General features: G+C 45.5%; 1 protein-coding gene across 2 annotated transcripts in view; it reads right to left on the bottom strand.

Annotated features, from left to right (window-relative positions):
- The window catches only part of ZFAT (zinc finger and AT-hook domain containing), a 187,649-nt gene that overhangs the window by 140,165 nt on the left and 21,710 nt on the right, over positions 1 to 25,774 (bottom strand). For both annotated transcript variants that reach the window (XM_069465392.1, XM_069465391.1), the window contains exons 2-3: positions 15,511 to 15,687; positions 5,322 to 5,573 (exon numbers count right to left, since the gene is read on the bottom strand). In XM_069465392.1, coding sequence (XP_069321493.1) covers positions 5,322 to 5,573; positions 15,511 to 15,687 — 429 coding nt within the window. The remainder of the gene's footprint in view (positions 1 to 5,321; positions 5,574 to 15,510; positions 15,688 to 25,774) is intronic.

The raw sequence follows: 25,774 nt of genomic DNA, 5'->3' as shown, positions 1-25,774 counted from the left end.
ACAGTGGCCAGAAAGGGATAAACACCCAGAGCTTCTACCTTTCCATTTGGTATTTGTTAAAGTCCATTTAGGTCATTCAAATCAATGGAATGCGAGGCCATTTTCTACACAGCCTATTACTGCAGGAAGCTGATAATCTTATTAGAGGGAACGTGCCTGTCTGTCATTGCTGAAGAGACTGCCTAATTATCACGGAGTGGAAAATAAACATCGGGAAATACACAGGGTGGAACTTTCATTTCTGATAATAAGGTTAGAGAAAAATCTAACAGAGGTATATTGAAATGAATAAAATCTCCACACATGAGGTAGAAATGAGACTATTTTTGAGACATAAATGTGGTCCTGCAGACCAGCAACAGGGTAGGAGTGGGGGGGGACACGGCTCCTACCCCAGCCTACCCCAAATGAGCCATGTGACTCTGGATAATCATCATTTCCGCACCTCAAATTCCTCAATCATAAAATTAGAACTTGGATTTAAGAAGGGGGCTCTTTAAGCCAATCTCAAAAGGTCACATACTATGTGATGCAATTTATACAGCATTCTTGAAATGACAACATTACAGAGCCAGACGGCAGATGGGGGTTGCCAGGTGGGAGGTAGGTAGCACAAGGCAGCCTTACAGCTCTACAGTGATGGAGTCTCCTGACAGTGGTGCTGGCTGCACGCAGTTTACACGCGACAGCGGCAAGCTGGCATCAAGCCACATGCATCAGCCAATGTCCCCATTTTGATACTGGCTTTAGTTGTATGAGGTGTAACCACCCGGGGAAACTGCGTGAGGGGCATATGGGACCCTTCTGTACTATCTTTGCAATTTCCTGTGAATCCGTAATTACTTTGAAATACAAAACTTTATCTTTTAAAGGTGTTATTAGACTTTGAACTGCCAGGCCCTTATTTTCTCCATAGACTTAATGATTTGAAATATTTTACCTAATAAATTGCATTTATTATGATAATTCCTTGGCTTGTATTTACTGATCAAATATAAACATCTGATCCTTGAACAATATGGGTTTAAACTGTGCGAGTCCACTTACAGACAGATTTCCTTCTGCCTCTGCCACCCCAAGACAGCAAGACCAATCCCTCCTCTTCCTCAACCTACTCAATGAGAAGATGAGGATAAAGACCTTTATCATGATCCACTTCCACTTAATGACTAGTAAATATATTTTCTTTTCTTTATCATTTTCCTAATATTTTATTTTCCCTAGCTTAGTTTATTATAAGAATACAATATATAATACATATAACATATAAAATATGTGTTAATAGACTGTTTATGTTATCGGTAAGGCTTCCTGTCAACAGTAGGCTTTTAGTAGTTTGGTTCGGGGGAGTCAAAAGTTATATGTGGACTTTCAACTACATGGAGGGGAGGGGTGTCAGTGCCCCTAACTCCTATGTTATTCAAAGATCAATTAAATAACTGTCTTACTTCACAACTTATACTAAAATATAATTTCCAGATGGATCAAGATATAGGTAAAATAAAACCATACAAATGACAGGGGAATATATATATTTTATAATTTGGGGGTGTAGGGTAAGTTTTCTAAGCTATAATTTTTTTTTAAAAAGCAAGAAATTTAAGAGAAACATTTGACAGTAGGCACAATATAGAAATTTAAAACTCCAGCAAAATGCAAAAGCAAAAAAAAAAAAACCAATGCTATAATACAAAGGAAATTAAAAGACAAATGGCAAACTGCAGGAAATATTTCAGCATAAGATAATCCAAAAATGTAAGAGCATGAAACAAGGGATACCCTCAAGCACACACAAAACACAAATAGCTAATAACTATGTACAGAGATAGTCCACTAGTCATCAAAGAGGTGCAAATTAAAACAGTTAAAATCATTCACATTAAGGATTGGCAAGGACAGAGACTGACACAACCAAGGATAAAGAGGATGAAGGTGATACGAGGACATAGTCCATGATGGAAAAATAACTGATACGTGCTTTCTGCAGAGTGGTTTGACAATATGTAAATGTGCCAAAATGTAAAATGTGCCCTATTAATGCAGCAATTACATTACTAGTCATTTGCTTAAGATAATGGCACAAGTACAAAAAAAAAATTAATAAAATAAAAATGCATGCTCAGGACTATTCATGAGAGTAGTGTTTTTCAATCAAGGAAAAAAATTTAAAACAATTCTAAATGTCCATCAGCTGGAGACTGATGAAGTAAAATTTACGGCCCACGTATATGATGAAATGCTGTCCAGCCTTTAAAAACAACAACTGACATTTACTGATTGTTTTGGATCAGGGCACATAGCAAAGCAGTCAAAGGCACACAGCCTGGAGTCAGCCTGCCTGGTTCACCACCATCTCCAGCTCTTACGGGTGGGGTGATCTAAGCAAGCTGCTGAGCCTATCTGTTGCCTCAGTTTCCACTTCACAAAATGGGAATAGTGCACACCTCTTAAAGTTACTACGAGAATTAAAAGATCTATTGTTGTAAAACACTGAGAACAGTATCTGTAACACAAAAAGTGCTAGAAAACAAGCTTGTTAAATAAAAAATATTGTCATGAAAAATTTACCTTCCACATTAGTGCGAGAAAAAAAATCACAGAATATTATGTATGATCCCATTTTTGAAAAATGCATGTGGGTATACACAGAATAGAGGAGGTCTTCTTTTTTTCAGACATTGTAACAGTCATTATGCCTAAATAGTGAAATTTTGGATTATCTTCACTTTCATCTGCCTACTTTTTTTCGGTATCGTTACAGGTATTAAAAACAAAAACAAACAAAATTAATAATATCCAAGAGGCACTCTCAGACACATTTGGAATCTAAGTTGGTGTGAACTTTCTGGCGAAAAATGTGGCAATATACTTTCTGATGCAACAGTCTGCTTCTAGGAATTTCTCCTACAAAAATAAGAACAAAGGTCTACAAAGAGGTATACATACACACACAAATACACACATGTACACATACATGCCCCTGCAGGAATATTTATTAAAGTAATAACTGCCAAAAAACTGATAAAAGCCTAGGCTTTCATCAGTTGCACCATGGTTGGTACAAATAACAGAACACCGTGTGCCACAGAGCCACAAGGAAAGATCGGCCTGGTGAGGGCCTGGCACATGCAGGGAAGGCTCTGCTCTCGCAAAGGGGAGAGGCTGAGGGACTGTTCTAGAGACATGGCCCTGAGGGCAGTGCAGACTCGGGACGGCCTCAGAGCCCACTGACCTGAGTCTGTGCTTTTGATTGTGAGCCTCAAAGTCAGATTTAGGCCTGAGGTCTGGAGAAAGAGGAAGCAGGAATGTTTGGTGTTGCAAAAGGGTGAAATCCCGATTTCTAGCTATACCTGTGCACAAGGTCCAGGAGCATCTAAAACAGAGCCTGATAGGAAAAACAAACCCTGTGAGGGCACACAAACAAGACAGCTCCTTAAGAAGACAGCACCAAACGATCTGAGAGGGCTGGATTCTCAGAAGAACTCAGGCAGAAACTACAAACAGCAGAGCTGCCTTGAAGGCTGGAGCTGGCGCCTCTGATTAAAACGCTACCCCGTTACTAACGGTGCCAGAAAGAGAGAGTAGGGGGTGTGCGTGTGAGACACACAGAGAGAGGAAGAGACAGAGAGAGCACAAGCACGTGCAAGAGAAAGCGGGGAGAGACCCCGTAACCCAAATCCAGTGATTAACAACTCCACTGCACATCAGAGCTTCCGGGTCAGGGGAGGTACGTCCTAATCCTCCCTCCCTCAACCACCTCATTTCTAAAATTATTTTTATTTGCCAAAAGGACTTTAGGTTCTGAAACAAGATGCTGATTCCTCTGAAATCACAGCACTCCCTGCCTACACCTGTCACATGGCAATTACTCACGCTCCATCTTGGGACAGCTGCCGCCCCACTGTCTTGCTTGAATCCTCATGCATTATTTGCATTAGCCCATGCGGCTAGTGAGATTTCACATGGCACCCTGCGAGTTCTTTAAGGGAAGGAACAACATCCTGTATTTTCTATAACTTGCACAGATGTTGACAATGAGCCCTGGCCACGAACCTAGATGTTTCATAAATATTAGTTGATGAGTTTCTCAATAACTCACCTAATCTGGTAATAGGGTTTTACAAACCAAAAGTCCTATTCATTGCAGAGAGGCATTTATAGTAAAGAATTCAAAAATAGGGGTTCACAGTAGGGCAGCCTGGGTTGAAAGGCCAGGTCTACTTACTAACTAAAGGACCTTGGACACATTACTTAATCTCTCAGAGTCTAAATGCCCTTATCTGTAAAACAGGAAGGATGACAATAGCTACAAACAGCTAACAGTAAGAGCTAACATTTACTGGGTGCTTTTGATATGGCAGGTACTATCCTAAGATAGTCCTGTCTCATTCAATCCTCAAAACACCATATGAGATGGTACTGTTTTTTATTCCCATTCTACAGATGAGGAAATTGAGGCAGAAAGAAGTTAGTAAGCGCTGGGATTCAAACACTGATAGCCATATTCCAGAGTCTGTTCTTAACCAGAATTACCTCCTACATAACATGCTTAGCATAGCACAAAACAGAAAGAACTTCTTAAACACAGGGTACAATCTGAACACTTCAAACATGGTACAAGGACCAAACAGCAGCAGCAGAACCCACCCCAGCGGCCCTTGCCTCTCCAGTGCGGCCTTGCTATTTCTTTCCTCCTACAGACATGCTGCCCCACGGCGACTTCATTCCCTGCTCATGTTCATCCCCCTTTCAGCCTCCTTCAGAAGTTGCTTCAGAGCTGAAGCTTATCTGGAGGAAGCACCCAATATTCCAGTTCTCAGTCACTATTTAGTCAATCATGGTCCCTCACAGTAAGGACAGTTTGGGTGGCATTTGGATTAAAGGAGGAGGACTAAGACATCCAGATGCCACCCAAACTGTGACACCAGGCTCCCTCCTGACTTCCTACCACATGTCTTCCCCCACTAGCAATTTACTATCCTTCAACATTCTGCAGTTGAAAACCTGATCTTCTCTCCTAAAACACAAGCTCAGCAAGGGTAGAAATGGTGTTTTACCATCTCTGCAACCCCCAAAGCATCTACTAACTCATCCCCCTGACCTACACACCCTGGGCATCGACTACCAGATAACACGTTCATTTCAAAGATGACTCACAGTGACAACAATCACTAGGAAAATAAGCACTTTTCCAGATGGATGAGACCTGTATAAATACATGCTATTTCCCCAAGCAATAACCAAACCAGTAAAAAACCGGTATCGGTAGCTACACCTCTCAATAAGAAAGTGACATGTTCAGCCCTTTGGGCAGCATGTACCTGCTTCTCCTTCTTCCTCACCCAAATTCAACACGATGATGCAGATGTGCTTCCGTAGCTGGCGCGTGTTGGAAAACTTCCGACAGCACTTGCTACACTCCAAGCTGCTTGGAGCCAGGCTGCTCCCTTCCTCTGCTGCCGGAGGACTGTCCTCGGTTGGACTCACGATGTTTTCCGCCAGCTCCTCTTCGGCACTGGGCTTCTTCGTGGACCCCTTAGGCCTGCCTCTCTTCCTCTTCATGACCAAAAACTCTGTAAAGGAAACGAGAGGGCACAATGGAGTCACATGAGATGACAGTGCAGGGCTTGCACTCAACTTCCAAGTGTGAGGATATGTTCAGGTTTCACATTTTGTTATGAAAGAAAAATCTGAAGCTATTCTAGAAATTAACAGCTGCAAAAAATCATCTTCAGTGCTAATCATCTTCACTGCATCTGTATACTGATAGGTAATCAATTTTGTAATAGTCCTACTCAAGACTAGCAGTGTATCAGCACCTTTGCACTTCCTGCTTCTGCAAAGCTGGAAGGATTTTCAGTTTGGGCTGTCAGCCCCCATGTCACAAATCCTGCCCCTTGTTAGCCACCATTTCCACTGAAATCCAGTTCTCAGAAACTGCTTAGGGACATCTTTGCAAAGGGTTCTCAAAAGATGCCGAGCTTGTCATGCTCTTAATGAGTTACACAACTATTTCGATAATTTCAAAGAGTCGTAATTATTAGAGTCAAGCTGCCCTGGTGAGAAAGGAAAAAAATAATTACAATCTAAAGCCACAAATTATAGGACTAAAGACAATAACAATATTTTTCAAGTTTCCTGGCGACCTAATGATTTTAAATGGCATGATCAGAGCCTGCTGTAGAGCAAGTTCCAAGTCATTTTACAACCTGCATTTCTTAATTAGCATTCATTTTTAAGGCACTGGCCTCCAAAACGGAGGTGGGGATTAAGAGGGAGAACAGGTCAGGGAGCAGGGGTGTGGCCTTAGGTGATGCGACTTGAGAGGTAACTCTGAGAGAAGCCAAGCAGGGAGCTGCCACCAGCCTGGCTGACATCTCCAGTGCTAGAGTCATCTGTCTGGCCGAGGCATGGCATTTCAGCAATCCCCTTTTAACGTCTAGGAAGCAGTCCTAGGTTCTGGCACCATCTTGGGCGTATGTTCATCCGTAGACTCAGGGTATCTTTCAGGTCCCTTCCTGCTCTCTCTAGAGCTGTGGTTCTGCACAGCAAACGCCAGCCACTTTATCCACTGCTACCACCATGAGGATCCTTTCAGTCAGTCACTCGTGCTCATAAATCAGAATGGAAGGAACAGAGACGGGCAGAGACTGCAGGGACTTTGACCTGGGGTCCTCAAGACCTCAGGGAGACCAGGCCCCAGAATGGGGCAGGAGATTTCCTGAGAAAGGGGGGCCTTGTTGCGACAGAGCTTCTGCTGAGCTGCGATGCCAAGGATGAATCACCAGTCTCAGCTGAGAGACTCAAACCAGAGCCTCTTGTACCTGGACGATTACTGCCTTCCCCCACCCCTTCTCCTGGGGGGAGCTCAAGGGAGGAGACGGTACTTAATGACAGGAAAGCAAATGAAGCAAACAATGGACACAAGACCCTGGAACCCTCCCAGGATGTCCCAGAGGAGAACAAAGACTGTGTTTATAGGAGAACCCACCCACGTGTCTAGGAGGAGGGAGGGGGAAGGAAGAAAGGAAGGTACAGAGTAAGGAAAAACCGTTTTCTTAAAAGTCGTTAAAACTTTTCTTATTCTTCTTCACAACAACGTGTACTTGTACAACCTACTGAAGCAGCAATTAATATCAGAGAAGCAGAATTAGCGGTGAGGCTATAAAACACCCGCCTCGTGTCACATCAGCTGAGCTGCAGAAACATGGTACATAACAGTTTGTTGAAGTTTGCGGCCCAGGTCTAACCCCGGATGACAGACTCTGACATCCTGCCTGTGCAGATACAAGCCACCCCTGTGAAATGCTCTACGAAGATGCAGCTGTGCAGGGAAGAATTAACGTTACCCAAAGAGAGGTATGGCCTTTGCCCTAGGCTATCGGGAGGTGACCCGTAGACCCCTGGATGTCCCTCCCGGTAGGAGTACCTTTGCTTGCCTGGAAACTTTAGCCACCAGACAAACAATGGAATTTATGATGGGGACTTTAGAACAGGGTACATCAGTCCCAACCTCCGGAGGGACAGAAGAATAAAGGTATTAGTACAAACCTCCAGGAGAGACAGGGACTAAACGTCAGCCATGTGGCCAGTAGGTCATCAAGCCCCAGTAAAAACTTGAATGGGCTTCTCTGATTAGAAGTACTCTTGAGTATTGTCACATATTGTAGCCAGGAGGAGGTAACTTTGTCCAGGACTCCACAGGGGGACCAAAAGCTTCACGTTAGGAACCTTTCCTGTCCTACACATCTCTCCCCGTGGCTGCTTCTGATTTGTATCCTTTTGGTCCAATAAAGTTATAATCATAAGTATAGTGCTTTCCTGAGTTCTGTGAGTTGTTCTAGCAAATTATCAAGCCGGAGAAAGGCCACAGGGACCCCCAAATTTGTAGTTATCCGGTCAGAAGCGAGGGTGGCTCGAGGACCCCCGAATTTGTGGCAGGAGTTTGGGCACACTTGGCAGTCTTTCAGAGAACTGTGCCCTTGGCCTTGAATTTGACAAACTCAGTGTAGCAGGGCCCCCCGTGTTTCCTCCACACAGACTCGCCAGAGCACACAGCCAGCAGCTGCAGCGCCTACTGTGTACTTGCCGCGTACAGGAGCACAGCACTGTGTTATCTGCAAGTCTCCTCCCACAGGCTGGAGACTCCTCGGAGGCAGAGTCCTTGGCCCAACTATTTTTTACCCACCTCGGCACCTAACCCAGTGCCCTGCACAGCAGGCACCCAGTCACCCTGGGTGAATTAAAACTGACGAACAGCACACAATCCGATGGCAAGGCAGAAATAAAATCAGCCCTGAAAGCTCTGGAAAGCCTCAAACAGGATAGTGACAAAGCTAATCTTCCAACTTGCTGCATCCATAATTCAGATTCTCAAGACCAATTAGTTAGCTAAAAATGAAATATTCATAAATGAACTTGGGATAATTTAAGCACTGAAAATGAGTTCCTACTGTCAACTACCCGCATTTTATGGAAGAGCTGAGAATCTTGGAACTGGGCAAGGAAAACCATGTAACCTCTAAATCAATACACTTCAGCAGAGTTAGCATTAATTCCTCTTCTTCCTTCTGAATTCCTTTATTCAGTCTGTCACTGAATTCTGTGGATTGTGCCTAAACACGTCTGTCCAGTCAATCTATCCACTCTCACAGCAATTCTGCCACCCTGACACCTGCTCGGGGTCTCCCGATGCCAAGCCTCTGCTCCAGGCTTTCTCTGCCTCCATCCCTTGTCTCACCACCATTCCTTGCTCTAGGGCCGTCAGTGCTCTGGATGACTTTGCCCCAGGCCTGGTGGTCTAGGTCCTTGAGCACACTACACACATGCACACGCACATACACACTCATGTGCATGTACACATATGCACGCGTACACACACACAGAGCTCCCCTACCTTCCCCCTTTACTACTCAGTGCAATTTTCTAGACTTCCCTAAATATGCACAGATAACTCCTATCTCTTCTTACCTGCACTATTCCCCCTGCCTGCCTGTGACCACATCCTGCACTCCCGATCAGACCCCAGACCCTAATTCCAACCCTAACATTTCAGGTCCAGTTCAAACCTCAGTGCCTCCTCCAGGAGGCTGTCCCTAGCCATGCAAGCAGGACAGCCACCTCCTCAACCTGACTTGCATTATAATGTGAACCACACACACGGGGTGTGTACTCGCCCACATTGTTTCCTGATTATTTCTCTTTTTCCCCACTTTTTATTATAAACCCCGAGGTTTGAGCAGGCTTTTAATTCCCAGGTCCCACTCGTTCTTGAACAGAGCTGGATATGGAGTAGCCACTTAATAAATAAGCGCACATTGGACAGCTGTTTGATGACAGGAAAAGAAACATTTGGATAATAAGGCCTTTCTTGCGTCTCAAGTTTCCAACAGGAAGAAAGGGTCACCTTAATCCTGCTCTAAATCCATAGTTTGGGAAAACTTCCTCTTAGTCAGAAAACTGCCCTTGCAGATCTAAGGCCAAAAACTGGCAAGGGACAGCAAGAATCAGCCAAAAGTTTTTAAATGCAATCAAAATACATGAGAAGTATTGAAAAAAATAGTCCAACATTATCAAAAATTTAATAACGTAAGCCCTTTATTTGTACATCACTCAAGTTTGCAAGACACTTTCCCAGCTATTGTTTCATTTCATCCTCATAAAAACCTTAAGAGATGTCTGTAGCAAACATAATTTCCTCAATAAGAAAAGAAACAAGAGACCCAAAGGTTCAAGTGACTTGGCACATTTTCCAGAACTAGCTGCTGAGAACGCAGAATTCGAATAAGGATTTGGGTTTCCTTATTCCCAATCAAAAATCTTTCTGCAGAATCATATGCCCCTGAGGCATGGGTAACAAAGGTCAGTTCTAGACATTTTAACAGAGCCAATATGTGTGGTACAGAGAACACTGGCTTAGACTAAGGCAGATCTGGGTTCAAATCCCCCCTGAGCCTCAGTTTCCAATGTACAAAATAAACACTAAATTGCCTCTATTTTATAGAGTCACTACTGATAAAAGCAATCCATTACAATGCTGAGCACAGTACTCAGAAGGTGACTGATAAATGGCAACTGTTTAATATTGTGGCTTCAGCCATTAAGATTCTAACTTCGAATATCCCTTTTAAGAACCTATTACCTTCCCAGCCTGTCCACTGTTAGATAATGTGATTCCTTGATGTACAAGCATTCTTGTTCATTCTAGCTCAATATGCATTTTTTTCTTTGATTTCTTCATTTTAAAATAGCTCACACGCCAGGAAATCCAATACAGAATTAGGGGCACACAAATTTTATTATGCCTAAAACCCTGGATACTGCCAGCCTCCCAGCGCTCACACGGGGCAGCTCAATCTCTAGTCACATCAACTCGAGAATTTCAGAAAACCCTGAAAGACTAACATTTTAGGGCCCTGACAGTCAATCTCCCTGACATTTATTTCCAAAGCCCAGGAAACAATAGGGGAGACAATGAATTATTTATCAGAAACGAGGAAGCATGAGCCTTTTAGGTTTATGAGGAAAGCAGATCCCCTGTGCGGGGACAGACTGCATCCTGTTCTACAATGCCAGGCACTGGGGAGGCTGAAGGTATCCCAAGCCTGCTCCTGTGGTTTTACCAGCTGTACCATGGAAACGCCATGTAAATGACAGCAATAACTAATAATTACTAAGCACATATATCTCAGGCACCGTGCATTTTCTCATTTAATCCCCAAGAGAGGCATTAGTATTATCCCCATTATATAGTTGAAGACATTGAGGCTTAAGAAGGTTAATAAATTAGCCCCAAGGTCACAACACTAATAAGTGGCAGAGGCAGGATTTGAACCCAGAACTGTTTTCCCTGGAGTCAGTGCACTTCACACGCGTGTCATAGCAAGTCCTTTGGCTGGTTCAGTTACTATCAGAGCACAGAAATAACCCACTCTGACCTCTAAGTTCTGCAGGAAAACGATGATAGTCTCTTGCAGCTACAAGCTTCAGTGTGATCCCACGCCCTGGGCTGGAGAGCACACGGATATAAGCAAGCATTGGGCACCCACCACGGACTAAGGCATCACATATGAAATTCACTTGTCCGAGAACCTACAAAAAAGGCCGGTTTCTTATCTCCCTTTGACAGATGACAAAAGTGACAGCCTGGAGGGACCAAGCCACTCGCCTTAGCCCCCGGCAGGGCCTGGAGGCTGTGGTGCAGGCTGTGGCCTGCGGGGCGAGTGGGAACTCTCCAGGGCCAGCTCCACCAGCCCAGCTGTGTGCTTGGACACTGGCTGCGTCAGCCCTCAGCACATGTTTGTTTGTTCATCCAGAAAGAGGGACTGTTACTAACTCGTCTCCCCAGAAGAGGGGCGCGTTTTGTAATCCATACAAAGGCACCGTACACACCCAGCAATCGTGTGAAAGCTCCAGGATTGGAGCCTAAGTCTACCTGATTCCAAGACGTATGCCCTTTCCACTGCACATGCCAACCAGAGATTAAAGGGCTCACAACATCCCTACGTACACTTTATCTGCGATAAATGTCCAGAAGAGACAACACGTAGATTTAAATATACACATCAACCTTCCAGGGAAGCGTCCTTTTACCGTGAGCAGCCCGGCCTGAACCCCAGAGAAGCACTCACCAGCTGCACTGAAACTGCCTCTCTGCCTACCTGCCATCCACCAGCCTGGGGCGGCAGAACCAACGGGAACAGTGTCTGGGACCCTACGGCCTCAGCCCTAGCGCAGCACCCAGGCATACAGCAGGCACACAATAAATGGCTAATGAATAAAGAAGTGGAAGGAGGGAAGGGGGAGGAAAGGAAACGATAAAAAAGAGAGGGAAAAGTTTCTACTGAGGGTCTGAAAGGAAAGGGAAGACGCAAGGACTAAAACAAGGTCCTCAGGAGACCCACACGAATCCTTCCTCCAGCCAGCACAGGTCCCCAGCCCCATCAGGGTGCATGAACGCCATGCACACGCTCTCACACATACTCTCACACAAACATGCCCACATACACGAGCACGCATACCCACAAATATGATCATACATTCATATGCACACATTCTCTTACACATACACACACACACACACACACACACACACGAGAATGAGTCTGGCCCATAAGGTAATTTCTTCTTGGATCACAGCCAGAGGTTTGATTAGGGAGAGAGGAGGAGAATGAAAGGTCCTTCTGCAGACCACTTCCTACAGGAGCAAAAAGATTAAAAGGCTATAAAATAAAACAGAGGATTTAGAAGCCTTCATGTTATAAAGGGAGACCAAAATAATAAATCAATTACTACTGAGTTAAAGGTGTAATTAAACCATTTCAAGTATCTCTCAACTTAAAATGAATTGTGAAGGTTAAACCTGAATGGAAATCATTAGAGAGAAACTAAGCCTCTACAAGCCTCAAATTTTATGAACTTTCACAAAGAGAAAAAGAAAGGCTTGGAGTTCTTAGTGAAAGACTTTTGAAGAAATTTTCTCATATTAAAAGGCTGAGTTTAAGGAATTAAGAAATACTTTTTAAAATTAAATTGTACAGGCAACTAATCTTTCAGTATATATACAAACACAAAAAGAAAATGTATTCAAGAAGAATTTAAGTCAAAGGTAAATTATTTAATAAAGGAAAATAATTTATAAAAGTAGCTTGGCCATGCATGGTGGCTCACATCTATAATCACAGCACCTTGGAGGCCAAAGAGGGAGAATCACTTGAGGCCAGGAGTTCAAGACCAGTCTGGGCAACGTATCAAGACCCCACCTCGACAAAAAAATAAAATAATTAGCCAGGCATGGTGGCATGTGCCAAAAGTCCCAGCTACTCCAGAGGCTAAGGCAGAAGTGTTGTTGGAGCCCAGGAGTTGGAGGTTATCGTGAGCTATGATCACACCACCACACTCCAGCCTAGGCAACACAGCAAGACGCCATCGCTTTGAAGAAAAAAAAAAAAAGTAAGAGTTTGATTATACCAAGACTATGAAAAGAACACACAAATACCATCAGACCAGCTGGGCCTAAATCCCACTCTCTCACTTGCTAAATAGGTAACCTTGTATATGTTGTTTTAACTCCTCTGAGTCTCTAAGCCACATATTGCTCAATTATATAATCTGGGCAATAGCCAGGAAATAAAAGACTTGAAAAAATTGATAATCCAACAAAACCTAAGACATATATAGAACACGTCACTCAACAATAGCAGAATACAAATTCTTCTGGAGTGCAAATGGAATACTCTCCAGGATAGACCACATGTTAGGCCATAAATCATGTCTCAATAAATTTAAAAGAACTGAAATCATACAAAATATGTGGAATGAAATTAGAAATAAATAGGAAGAAATTCGGGAAATTCAAAAATTTATGGAAATTAAATGGCATTCATAAATAACCAATGGGCCAAAAAGAAATCATGAGAGAAATTAGAAATACTTTGAGATGAACAAAACAAGAACATAATATACTAAAACTTATGGGATGCAGCAAAAGGAGTCCTAAGGGGAAAGTTTATACCTATAAACACATACTTTAGAAAAAAAAGAAAAAAAAACTCAAACATCTAACTTTACAACTCAAGGAACTAAAAAAGAAGAAGAAACAAAGCCTAAAGTTCGTAGAAGGAAGGAAATAATAAAGATTAGAACAGAAATAAATGAAATAGAAAAACAAGAGAAAAGATCAACAAAACTAACAGTTGGTTTTTTGAAAAGATAAACACAACTGGCAAACTCTCAGCTAGACTAGTCAAGAAAAAGAGAGGCTTAGCTAGACTAACCAGAAAAAAAAGAGGGAGGCTTTCTCCCTAAGAACAGGAACAAAACAAGAGTGTCTGTTCTTACCCTTTTCTATCAACATCATACTGGAGTTTCTAGCCAGGGCCATTAGGCAAGAAAATTAAATTCAAGGCACCCAGATTTCAAAGGAAGAAGTAAAATCATCTCTATTCACAGATGACAAGGCTACTTACACAGACACCTAAGGATCCACTAAAACACTATCAGATCTAATAAACAACTCCAGCAAGGTTGATATAAGATCAGTATATAAATAACAGTCATATTTATAAACTAGTAATCAACACCTGAAAATGAAATTAAGAAAACAATTCCTGGGGCCAGGGAAGAATAGCTCAAGGTGACCCCAAGCTAAAGGAGTCCCAGGACCACAGAGGAGTAAGCCAGGCAGAGACACCTACAGGGGATTCCCAGGCAGAGGGGTGGCCTTCAAATTTGGTCAGGTTGCAGATTGGTGAAAAGAGGGAGGACGTGTGTATGGAGGGGCTGGTCGAGTATTAGGTGATGGTGACAATGATACAAACACTAATCGCTCTTCCTTACTGGCCAGTACTAGCTTCAGGTGCTGGATTTTCTTAGTTTTTCACTTTATGTCATGAACAGTAACTAGGAGAACTTCCTGACTTTCCAACAACTTAATTCTCTGTCAGGTATATTTCTCCAAGCACCCTGGGAATGGCCAGAGGGACTTGTTAACCGAAACAGTTTTTGTCTGGAATCTCTCCTTGTTAACGGTGTCCGACAGATGATCAATAGCCAGCCTGTTTAGAAATGCCAGTCTGAATATTCCCAGGAAAGGACAACTGGATTATTAGTGTGGCTAATGAATCCTACAATGGGACATTTACTGCCATATACTGGGCTTCTGCACAGGATACTGGCTGCTGTCCCTCATCATATAAAAATAGTTTTGTGGGGGATTTTTGCAACTGTTCCTCCTGTACTATATATAATATTTTCTTTGTCTTTGGGGACCTAATTACAGTACCTGGATGGTTTCTCTAATCCGTGCACCTGCTGCATCTGACACCAATCAGTGGGAGATGTCTGGATGCTGCAGACAAGATGTATCTTACTTTGCACCCAGACTGTGAACCTGAAGGATTCCGTGTGAATCAAGGCTTTGCAATTTGAATCCTTATTCCAGGTTTAAACACCCAGTTGAGAAATGTTTCTCAGATTATATACACTTATTTATTAATCATGTATGTTAGAACAACACCTTTCCTTTATTGTTGTCTGTGTGCCAGGCATCATCCTAGGTGCTGCAGGTATATTTTTTGACTTAATCCTCACAGACCTTCTTGGAACTGGCATATTAGTCTTCATTTTTTAGATAAGCAAAGTGAGGTTTGGAGAAGTAACATGGTTTGCTTCAGGTAATGCAGCTAGGAGGTACTGGAGCAAGATTAAACTCACACTTGCCTGACAACAAGCTCATGCTTTTCACACCGTTGGATACTGCCACCTCCGTTCATTCATTCATTCACTGATCTATCAACCAGGCACTGGAAAGGTACCCTACAGGGGCCAAGTATGGGGAATTCAGAGACACATTTTATTTGAGCAGATCTACAGTTGGACAATTATTGTCACGTCTGGGTCAGAGATGTGGAATTTCTAGGTTTCTGCTATGCTCACGAAACAGAGCTGGCATGAAAGTATCTGAGAGCAAATCGACATCAACAGGCACCCTGCCCCGCCCCTCCCCCTTACCATCTCCGGTTTTGCTTGGGTTGGGGGGTTCAGGAGTGCTCAGAGGCCTAAGGGGAATAATGATCTCATCAACATTAACCCCTTCTTCCATGTGTTTCTCAGAAACGTGGGAGAGGAGTTCCGACTGGTTTGGTGAGAAAAGGTTACAACATTTACACATGAAGATGGGCGTGTTTTCTGCAAGAAATAAAAAGAAAAATATGTTAATTTCATCTCCACACAAACAGTTATTACTTCTAATTGCAAAGAACACACTGAAGGCCACCCCTTTGAGCAATCACCAGGCTCTCCCAGACTGTATCTCTCTGGTGGACACCTCCATGCCAGACAGCGTACTTCCATCTTCAGGGGGCTCCAGTTGCCAGAAAGTTCTTTCTTCAGTATTTCAAAACCTCTGTCCTTCTGGATAGTATCTAATACAGACTCTTCAGTTACCCAAATCTACTCAACAGCCCAGATTCCAATATAGGTACAGCCATGAAAAAAATGAATATGCAACTTAAAAAATTAAATCCTACTCCTCAAATGAATGAACTGCACTGACAGCAATTAAGTATGCTTGCTAGATGCTCTCAAATTAGGTACAAGGAAAAATTGACCAAAATAGCGTTTCTCAAGAGCCAAGACACCTTTCAATGAAAGGATGGGAATCTGTTGCTTTTTTTTAAGCCACTTAATTCCTATTTAATGCATTATCATCATTCACAAACATTTACTAACAGTTCATTATGTTCATCCCATACTAGGCAAGAAGACATAATGAGAGAAAAAGAACACTCAGTTTTCAATCTAATAAAACAATTATACAAAATATTAAATTTAGGATCTAGGCCAGGCATGGTGGCCCATGCCTGTAATCCCAGCACTTTGGAAGGCTGAGGCAGGAGAATCACTTGAGGCCAGGAGTTTGAGACCAGCCTGGGCAACACAGTGACACCTCACCTCTACAAAAAAATTTTTAAAACATTAGCCTGGCATGATGGTGCACACTTGTAGGGGCAAATATTCAGGAGGCTGAGGTGGTGGGACCCCTTGATCCCAGGCTGCAGTGAGCTATGATCACGCCACTGCATTCCAACCTAGGCAACAGAACTAGACCTTGTATCTAAAAAAAGGCGGGGGGAGGATGCACCCCTTATTGCCTGGGAAGACTGATCCCACACCCCTCCCTGGGAAGGTTACTGGACAAAGGGCACACAAAGGCTTGTGTGTGCAGAAGCCACCCCCACCCACCCCCTCAACAACATTGTTCCAGTCATTTTGGCTTTTTCCCTCCCTACTGGATCTCTCCCATCGGCCTGCAAACACACTCCTAATCTCCCATCTTAAAACAAAAACCTCTCTTCTCCCCACCCCATTTCTCTCCTTCTCTTACAGCAAAACTCCCCTAGCAGGAAGGGGAAATGAGGAAGAAAGGCGCCAGGCCAGCACAGCATCTCAGGGAGAGGGCGGAAGCCCCGCAAGGCACTGCAGCCACAGGAGTGAGCCCCTCTGGAGCTACAGAAAGGCTTTCGCCATGAACAAGCAGGGAAGGTAATGACCTAAGAGAATTCTTTCCTACCAAACAACACAGGAAATCGAAATTTAACAAAGCAGAACACTGCTTCGTCAATGAAAATGTCTCATGAATACTGCCAGTCGATATTTGTTTTAAGAAATGTTTTATTCCTAAGGAACCCAAAATGCTTCCAAACCAAGAAGAGGTTTCAGTAAGACTGTTTTCTTTATATGAAGCTGTGTCATTTTCAACATGCTTCCTGCTGATCCTACAGCAACCCAATGACTTAGGCAAGAAGTCTGTAATTTTCCCAGTCCACAAGTGAGGAAACTGCGGCTGAGAGAGGATGTGCACCTTGCTCGCGTCAGGGCGGAAGCAGGGCCGGAGCCTCTACTGTTAATACCTGCGTCTGACACAGGTCTGTTTGGCTGCAGACCATGAGCTGAGTTACACCAGGTTACAGCTGAAATACTTAGGACTCTACACCTGGTCACATCTGAAATGACACTCATTATGAAGAAGAGGATAATCCCCAAACCATGTATCAACTTCACACCTGTTCATTTCAGCATCACTTGAGCAGTGACCACAGGTGGGCCCACTCCGGGCACTGGGGACAGAGAAGAATGGGGCACAAGGCCCAGGCCTGGCCACAGAGGAGGCCACCGTCTCACTGGACAGACACATCACAGAACAATCTCAGCTTACAATTTTTAATAAAATTATTTCTCAGCTGACCTGTAAGTATTCTTGGTTCCTAGGATGCTCCCAGAAAAAAGGGAATTCTGTGACATTTAACAGAGCAGAACTTCTGAGGACCAGAGTTATTATGAGGGGTCTCCTAGTTCAAAGGCACACCAAGCATCATCTAGAGATTAAATAAAATTACTTCTGCACCTGTGTGTGATAAAGTGTTGGAGACGGCTGGAAATAAACTGCCTCCCAGCTGCTCCACACAGCCTGAAGGCTGGAGCACCCCAGGGCGGCACCTGGCCTTGGCCATCTGCTATCAGCACGCCTCTGCATGTGCAGCTCTCTTAGGCAGGCGGACTGGGCCTGGGGTTCTCAGGGTGGAGGCAGAGTCACACGCATGGGCCTAGGATGACTCACACATAACTGAGGGCTCAGCTGTGCAATGCAGACCAAGAGGCAGGGCACAGCGGCAGGGACCCTGACCCGGAAAGCCTGCCATAGGCAGGAGAGGCTTCTCAGCCAAGGGATGACCAGAGCTCAGTGCCACAGGACAGGGATGCTCCAAGAAGATGGGAGGGCAGATGCAGAGAGGAAGGAAACGAGGAGGCAAGAGCGAGGTGAATCAGCGGATCTGCTGACAGCACAGGGACCTGTGCCCACAGGGACAGCTCTGAAGGCCCAGCACAGGCATCTGAGCGGGAACTGGCAGTTCCTGGGAGAGCCAGACGTCTGCAAGCAGAGCAAAGGCTTGGGGAAGCCGTGTTTGGAAGGGCTGGTCTAGTGGGGGAGGCCCCGCACAACCGAGCTGCGTCAGCTCCCTGCGTGCCTGCCCCCGGACCCTGCAGAGCCCCGTAACACACGGTTCCCCCTACAACGTGAGGTCCACAGACGTGGCAGCCGGCCAGCCTCGGTCACCTTGGTGCACCTGGAAGTCAGCAAGTGGCCAGGGCTGAGTGAGGGGACGAAGGGCAAAGGATTGCACTGGTATGGGGGGTGAGACTGAAATTAAAGTGCCTGCCCAGGCACGAGAGCGGAGAGGAGGCCCCAGACACAGATCTGCAGAGTAGGAGTCAGGCCCGAATGAGGGCAACAGAGAGAGAGGGAGGCAGGTGTCCGCTGGTGGGAGCAAGGACTGGTCTGGACCCAGCGGTCCGGGCAAGGCATCTGAGCGGAGGTGCCTACCAGCAGCAGGCAACACAGGATGGGGCTCGGGGCATGCTGGGGCAGAGAAATGGGGCTGGCTTCCCAGAGGGTGTACCAGGCTGAAGCTGAAAAGCATCAAGAACCTGAATCCACTTACAGGGCACTGTCTTAGTCCGTCTGGGCTGCTAAAACAAAATACTATAACTAGGGGGGTATAAACAACAGAACTTTATTTCTCACGGTTCTGGAGGCTGAGAAGCCTAAGATCAAGGCACTGGGAGATTCATTCTCTGGCGGGGGTTGGTTCCTGCTTCACAGACGGTGCCTCCTCGCTGTGCTCACTTGGTGGAAGGGGAAGACGGCTCTCTGGGGGCCTCAGCTATAAGGGCACTAATCCCATTCACCAGGGCTCCACCCCCATGACCTGATGACCTCCTCACACCATCTCATTGGGGGCAGGTTTCAACATAGGAATTTGGTGGGGGGAACATTCAGACCACAGCAGGCAGCAAATGAAGGACCCAATCCTAAGTGGCAGAGACAGCCCTCTGAGGGGATGGGAAAGAGAGGCTGCACCCAAAAAACATAGCAAGCATGAGAGGCAAAGCACAGAGTACAGCAACGAGGGAGAGACTGGGAACCTCAGGGATGAGAGATACACAAAGTGGCCTGAGAGTCACACAAAGGGGCTTAGATCAAGGTGGCGATTTTAAGAAAGCAGGCAGCCTCCTCAGGTCTGCACTATCCAAAGGAAGGGTCCTGCCGGGCTCGGGGGCTCACACCTGTAATTCAGCACTCTGGGAGGCCAGAGCAGGATTATCATTTGAGGGCAGGAGTTCAAGACCAGCCTGGGCAACACAGTAAGACCCCATCTCTACAAAAAATTTAAAAATCAGCTGGGCATGGTGGTGTGCGCCTATAGTCCCAGCTACTCAGGAGGTTGAGGTGGGAGGATTGCTTGAGCCCAGGAGTTTGAGGTTACAGTGAGCTCTGATGACAACACTGCACCCCAGCCTAGCGCCAAATGGAGACCCTGTCTCAAAAAAGAAAAAGGGTCCTGTGGCCACTAGATAACAGACACCACCTCCAAGCACTTGCTATGCTGGAACAAATGACTTTTACTGGTTAAAAGGGTTTCCAGGCCTTCTAGCAAGAGAACAGCAGGGAGGCAGGTGCATTCAGAGCATGTAAAAAGGCCCAGGAGGAGGCAGCCAAGTGTCTCTGAGCCTCCACAACTCTCAGCCCGCAGGGCAGCCCCCCTCAGGGCCTGCTCAGGGTTTCCAGGAGGCCTGGCTTCCAGGACAAGCCCTGCGCCCAAGAACCCTTCTCCCCACAAAGTTGTCCTGCAACACAGACACACTCGAGTGTGGTGGGTCGTGGCGCTCATGAACCAATACTGCCGTCAGCAAAGCGCCAACAACCTCGAAGGTGCCCTGTCACAACTGTGGACCAGCGGTTCCACTTCTTGAGATCCTGCCTTCATGATCCTCCAAAATGAGAACAAAGATTGTGCACTAAGATACTCAACGCAGAAGTATTTGTGACAGCAAGTTCCCGGAAACAACCTAAGTGCTCAGCAGTGGACAGCTCAAGACACACCCACGAAACAAATCAGAACACAGCCGCTGAAAATCATGCGCTCGAAGAATTGTGAATTGCACAGGGAAATGCTCACAATGAACAGTACACAGTAGAGAATGGAAGACACAGCTACTTGGTGTGAACACTATTTTGTTATTAATGAACAGACATTATTCATGAATGGATGGAAGGAAGAAGAGCCAGCCAGGCTGAAAGGAAACACACCAAAATCTTGACTGTGAAACTTTTTATTTTAATCACTTGTATTTTCTACAATGAGTTTAAATAACTTTTAAAAAATCAGAAAGACTGCTAGACCTTCTAACAAGCAAAGTAATAGAAGCTAGGCGCGTACTCGTGAGGCTGAGGAGGGAGGATAGCTTAGCCAGGAATTCAAGGCCAGCCCGGGCAACATTGCAAGACCCCATCTCAAAGGAAAAATAAAAAGCAAGGAAAAGGAGAGCACAGCAAACACAACACAGTTCTGGAGGCTCAGCTGCAAGCTGTTCAGGCAAGGACAGTGTCTTATTCAAGGCCACATCCCCCGACCTGGCACATGAAAGGTGTTTAACAAATGTGTGAGCCAAAACACATGCTGCAAACAATAAAGACGAGGACTGGAGGAACAGAGAGAGCCTTGGCTAAGGTTGGAAGGTTCTGGGAAGAAGCACTTGAATGGATCTTAAAAGGCAGCCAGGTCCTGGACAGGTGGTCACAGGAAGGGCTCTCAGACTCCAGAGTGCACCAGGCATAGGCTCCAGCCCCCACCACGACCGCCATTACCTTATTCAATCCTCCCACCTCTCCGCCAGCAGGCTCCGTGCACCCCAGTCTACAGGTGCAGGACTGAGGTTCAGAAAGGCTCACCTCTCTCTGCCTCACCGCCAGGGAAGTGCCGTGTCCAGGCAGAACCCACATTTCCCTGACCCAGACCCGGGGTCAGCGCTGGTAAGGAGCACACAGCCACATAAAGCCAACAGGACCACAAAAAAGCCATGTGAGTGGGTGGGCTCTGTTTTGCTACTAACGTTGCAATCCTGTATTTAAAAACAGTCTAGTCCAGAAGCCCAGAGCAGAGTGCAAGATGCACCCTCTTCAACATGATCTGTGGGTGCCTCCCAGGCCTCGGATGTGGGGGTGACTGTGCACAGTCTGGAGATGTCCATAAAGCAGGAACAAACGGCAAAGTGGCAAAGCACACAGAGACAGTGCCAGATCAGGCTGCATCCCCCAGACAGTAAGAATATTATCTGCCAAAATAATAATAAAGGAGGCTCTTTCATTTTTTATAGTGGGCTAATATGAAAAAATGTATCTTATACCCTGAAATAAAATCATAATTATGTTGTCAGCTAATTCTGATGAAGATGCTATAATTTGGATGCATTTTTAGGCCCAATTACTGTGTACTCGTTCTTATCAGAGGAATTCAAAGGGAAAATGACGTATTCAGCACAAGGAAAATCACAGAAGTTTAGGGTTTGAGCATTCAACTCCTACGAAATAGTTGCCAGTTTTTAACCAGCTTCTCTGTACTAGTAAAAAAGGAAAGCCTTAAAATAACTGTGTAAGGAAGACCTCGGTTCTGACCCCTGATTTGCAAACATTCCCAGCCAGGAACAGCCAGGTCCGTCTGTGACCTCTGACCTCCCCGCCTGCTCTGGGGGCCTCAGGGCAAACTAGGTCTTCTGACCCCACTCCTCCCAAAAGGTGGCCATGAACTAGCCTAGAATATGGGTCCGTAGGTCCCCAGGAGGGTGACTGGGCCCCCTGGACTCTGGGAGGGTCCCTGGGAATTGACAGGGCACAGACATGGGCAGCAGACGTGGTCAGCTAGAGCTGGCCCCTCTGAGGGACCCTCCCCTAGTCTCGATCCCTTGAGTAAAGGGACGAGGAGGGTCAGTCCAGCCTCGAGCTGGAGTCAGAGGCTCAGCCAGCTCACGGGACGCCCCGGCACCCCGCACACAATCCAGAGCATCCCCTTCCTTCTGCTGTTGTCCTCTCACGTCCACCGCCGTGAGTCTCGGGGGCGGGAGGCCGGAACAAGACAGGGTTTAAGCACCTTGGGGTCTCCCGGTTAATATTACCATTGCTATTTACTACAAAAGTTACACATGAGTACATATTGTAAAACAGTGCTTATGGTAAAACAGTCATATAATATAGAAGCGTATTGACTACAGACAGCCCCCATCACCCCTCCGAGAAAGAGAGCCTTGCTGAGCAGCTTGGTGTGTGTGAACCTTCTAGACCTTTTGCTGTGCATCACAGATGACGGGAGAGACGGGAGAAATACCACCTTGATAGCATGCAAACCCTGGGCAAACCCCTCCCCTCGGGGGTCCCCCAGCGCCCTCCACTTCCTGCGGGCTGAGCCCAGCACAGAGGGCGGCAGAGGAAGTACGTGGTGTCACTGACATGGCCAGTCTCAGGGGCCCCAAGTAAAAACTTAAACTATGTTTCCTTCTACATTCTTACGATGTTAGAAACAGCATCAGTGTCTAAAGATCTTGTGGAAACTGTCTGGGTCCGAGAGTCAGGATCTCTGGCCTCAGCCTCCGACTGGCGGCGTACCTGTGGCCCGTCACTGAATCTGTCAGACACACAACATAGAGAGCTGGCGGCGGCAGCCTAGCACAACAGCACCTGTGGCCCTCCCGGCCTAGGTCCAAACAACTGCAGTGACCTGAACAAGCGGCTCAGACTCCCCGGGAGGCACTTTAGGGTCTGAGGACGGGGAAATGCCAAGCGTGACCTGATTTCTACATCCCAAACTCTCTCCTTCCAAGCACTGAGAGGATGACGTTTTCCTAGCTTAGAGCCCACCTGTCTACAGGAGACCAGATCAGCCACCCGAGACCAGGATGCAGAGGGACACAGCTGTCAGCACCTACTCAGAGGCACAGACTCCCAGCCACACCTTAAAACATTTTTTATCCAAAGGAAAGCTGACTACAATGAAAACCAAAAGTTAAGGGCCGGCTGGAGGTAAGAAAAGGCAGGGCAGGAAGCGCAGCCCAAGGCACGGCTCATAAACGCCACAGCTTTTGGTGGGCAGCTGTGAGCAGAACCAGACGGCCACAGAGGATGGCAGCGGGGAGGCAGGGAGCAAGTTCCAGAAAGATGGAGTGGATGAACTTTTCTCTATTCCTCCTGCTAAATACAGCTTAAGAAAATCTGGATGTTATAGATAACACAAACATAAGAAGACTGAAAGTTGGAGAGAAGAAGACAGACAACCTCAGGACCCAGAGAACAACACAGTGGCAACGTGCCTGGGTTGTCTTTTTGCCTCCTAGCACCCAGATGGAGAGCTGAAACATCAGCAATCTGGAAGCACCAACAGGCACAGGCAAAAATGGCTCCAGGGAAAGCCTGTCTCTCGCCAGAGGACCAGGAAAGGGGCAGCCTAGCAAGACAGAAATCTCTAGACAACATCCACCCTGCAACAGCCAAACACCTCAGAAAGCACTGCAGCCCCATCCCACCAGCAAAGGTGAGTAAAAGCCAGGACTGGCACCCCACCCAGCAGTTAACAGAGCAGCCCTCCCACCCCCAGCTGGGCTGGTGTCAGAGAAGGCCTAGTGCAGAGCCAACACTCACCAGCATCCCGAAATGGTGAAGCTATGACCTCCCCACTGAAGTGTCACTGAAGGCCATGTGGAGGTAGTAATGAGCCACCCCACCCTTCCTAGCCAGGTTTGGTATCAGCAGCAGAAGCCCAGTGGGGAGCCTGAGTTCCCACCCCACCCAGCAGTCATGAGGCACACCTTCCCCCACCTTCCCCCAGGTGTCCACAGAGCCGAGTGGGGAACCCGGATTTCTACCCCCACCAGCAGTAACAAGGTGGTACCAACCTTTTCCTGCCAGAGCAGTATCAGATGGAGCCTGCTAAAACAGAAGATTTAAATAAGATCCACGATCATAACATAATACCTAAAATGCCCAGGGTTCAATAAAAAAACATTTCTCATGATTTTCCAAGAACCAGGAAAATCTCAACTGTAATGACAAAGGACAATCAACACAGACATCAGCATGATCTGGCAAGGACTGAAGTAGACATCATGAAAGTGCTCTAATGAACAAGAATAAACCTGCCTATAACAAATGAAAAAAAAAAAAAAAACAGAATGTCTCAGCAAAGAAACAGAAGACATAAAGAAAACCAAAATGGAAATTTTAGAACAGAAAAACACAACAACAAAAACACCTTTAATAAATGGGCTCGAGGCAAAATGAGAAAGACAAAAGAATCAGTGATCTTGAAGACAGAAGAATAGAAAGCACATAATCTGAATAACAGAATATAGAAAAAAATAAACAGAGCCTCAGGGACCTGTGGGACTATAACAAGAGATCTAACATGTGTGTCATCAGAGTCCCAGAAGAGGAGAAAGAGAGTGGGACTGGAAAAGCACTCAAAAAAATAACTGCTAAAAATTTCCAAAATTTGGCAAAAGATAAAAAACCCACAAATTGAAAAAGCTAAGCAAATCGCAAGCAGGACAAACCGGAAGATATCCATGCCAAGGCACATCATAACTTCTGGAAACTAAAGATAAAGAAAAAATTTGCAAGTAGGAAGAAAAAACAATATGCTTTACAGGAAAATTATGTGACTGAGAACAGATTTCTCATCAGACACAATGGGAGCCAGGAGGAAGTGGCACGACATTGTCAAACGCTAAAAGAAAAGAACGTCCACCTAGAATCCCATATCCAGTGATGACAGCCTTCAGAAACGAAGGGGAAATCAGAACATTCTCAGAAGAAGGGAAACTAAGAATTTGTTGTCAGCAAACTTAACCTAAAAGAAAGGCTAAAGGAAGTTCTCTAAACAGAAAGAAAATGAGAAAAGAAATCTTGGAACAGCAAAAGAAAGCATAAAAATACGGGTTAATAAAACAGACTTTCCTGAGTTTTCACATGATCTTAGCCAAAAGGCCAAGAAGTGGCACTCTTGAGTTCTCTAAATTATGTTTGATGGTTGAAGCACAAAGTACACCTCTGTGTGATGTGGTTCCAATGTATACAGAAGAAACATTTATGAAAATCATACTACAAATGAGAGACGGTAGAGGGATGAAAAGGGTGGGAAGGTTTCTACACTTCGCTCAAACTGGTAAAATGTCAACAAACAGTGCTACATCTTAACTGCAGGAGTAATTACACAAATCTACACACATGATAAAAACAGATTCAAACTATACACACAGACATTGTACCAGCATGGACTTCTTGACTTTGATGTTGGTTAACAGTTAGTGATATCAGATGTAACCATCGAGTTGGGAAGATAAAAAAGTTCTGGGCATGGACGGAGGTGATGGCTGCATAACAATGTGG

Source organism: Eulemur rufifrons, chromosome 3 (assembly GCF_041146395.1).
Source record: "Eulemur rufifrons isolate Redbay chromosome 3, OSU_ERuf_1, whole genome shotgun sequence".
Classification (NCBI taxonomy): Eukaryota; Metazoa; Chordata; class Mammalia; order Primates; family Lemuridae; genus Eulemur; species Eulemur rufifrons.
The sequence above is the reverse complement of the archived record's forward strand: the minus strand, read 5'-3'. Positions and strand labels throughout refer to the sequence as shown.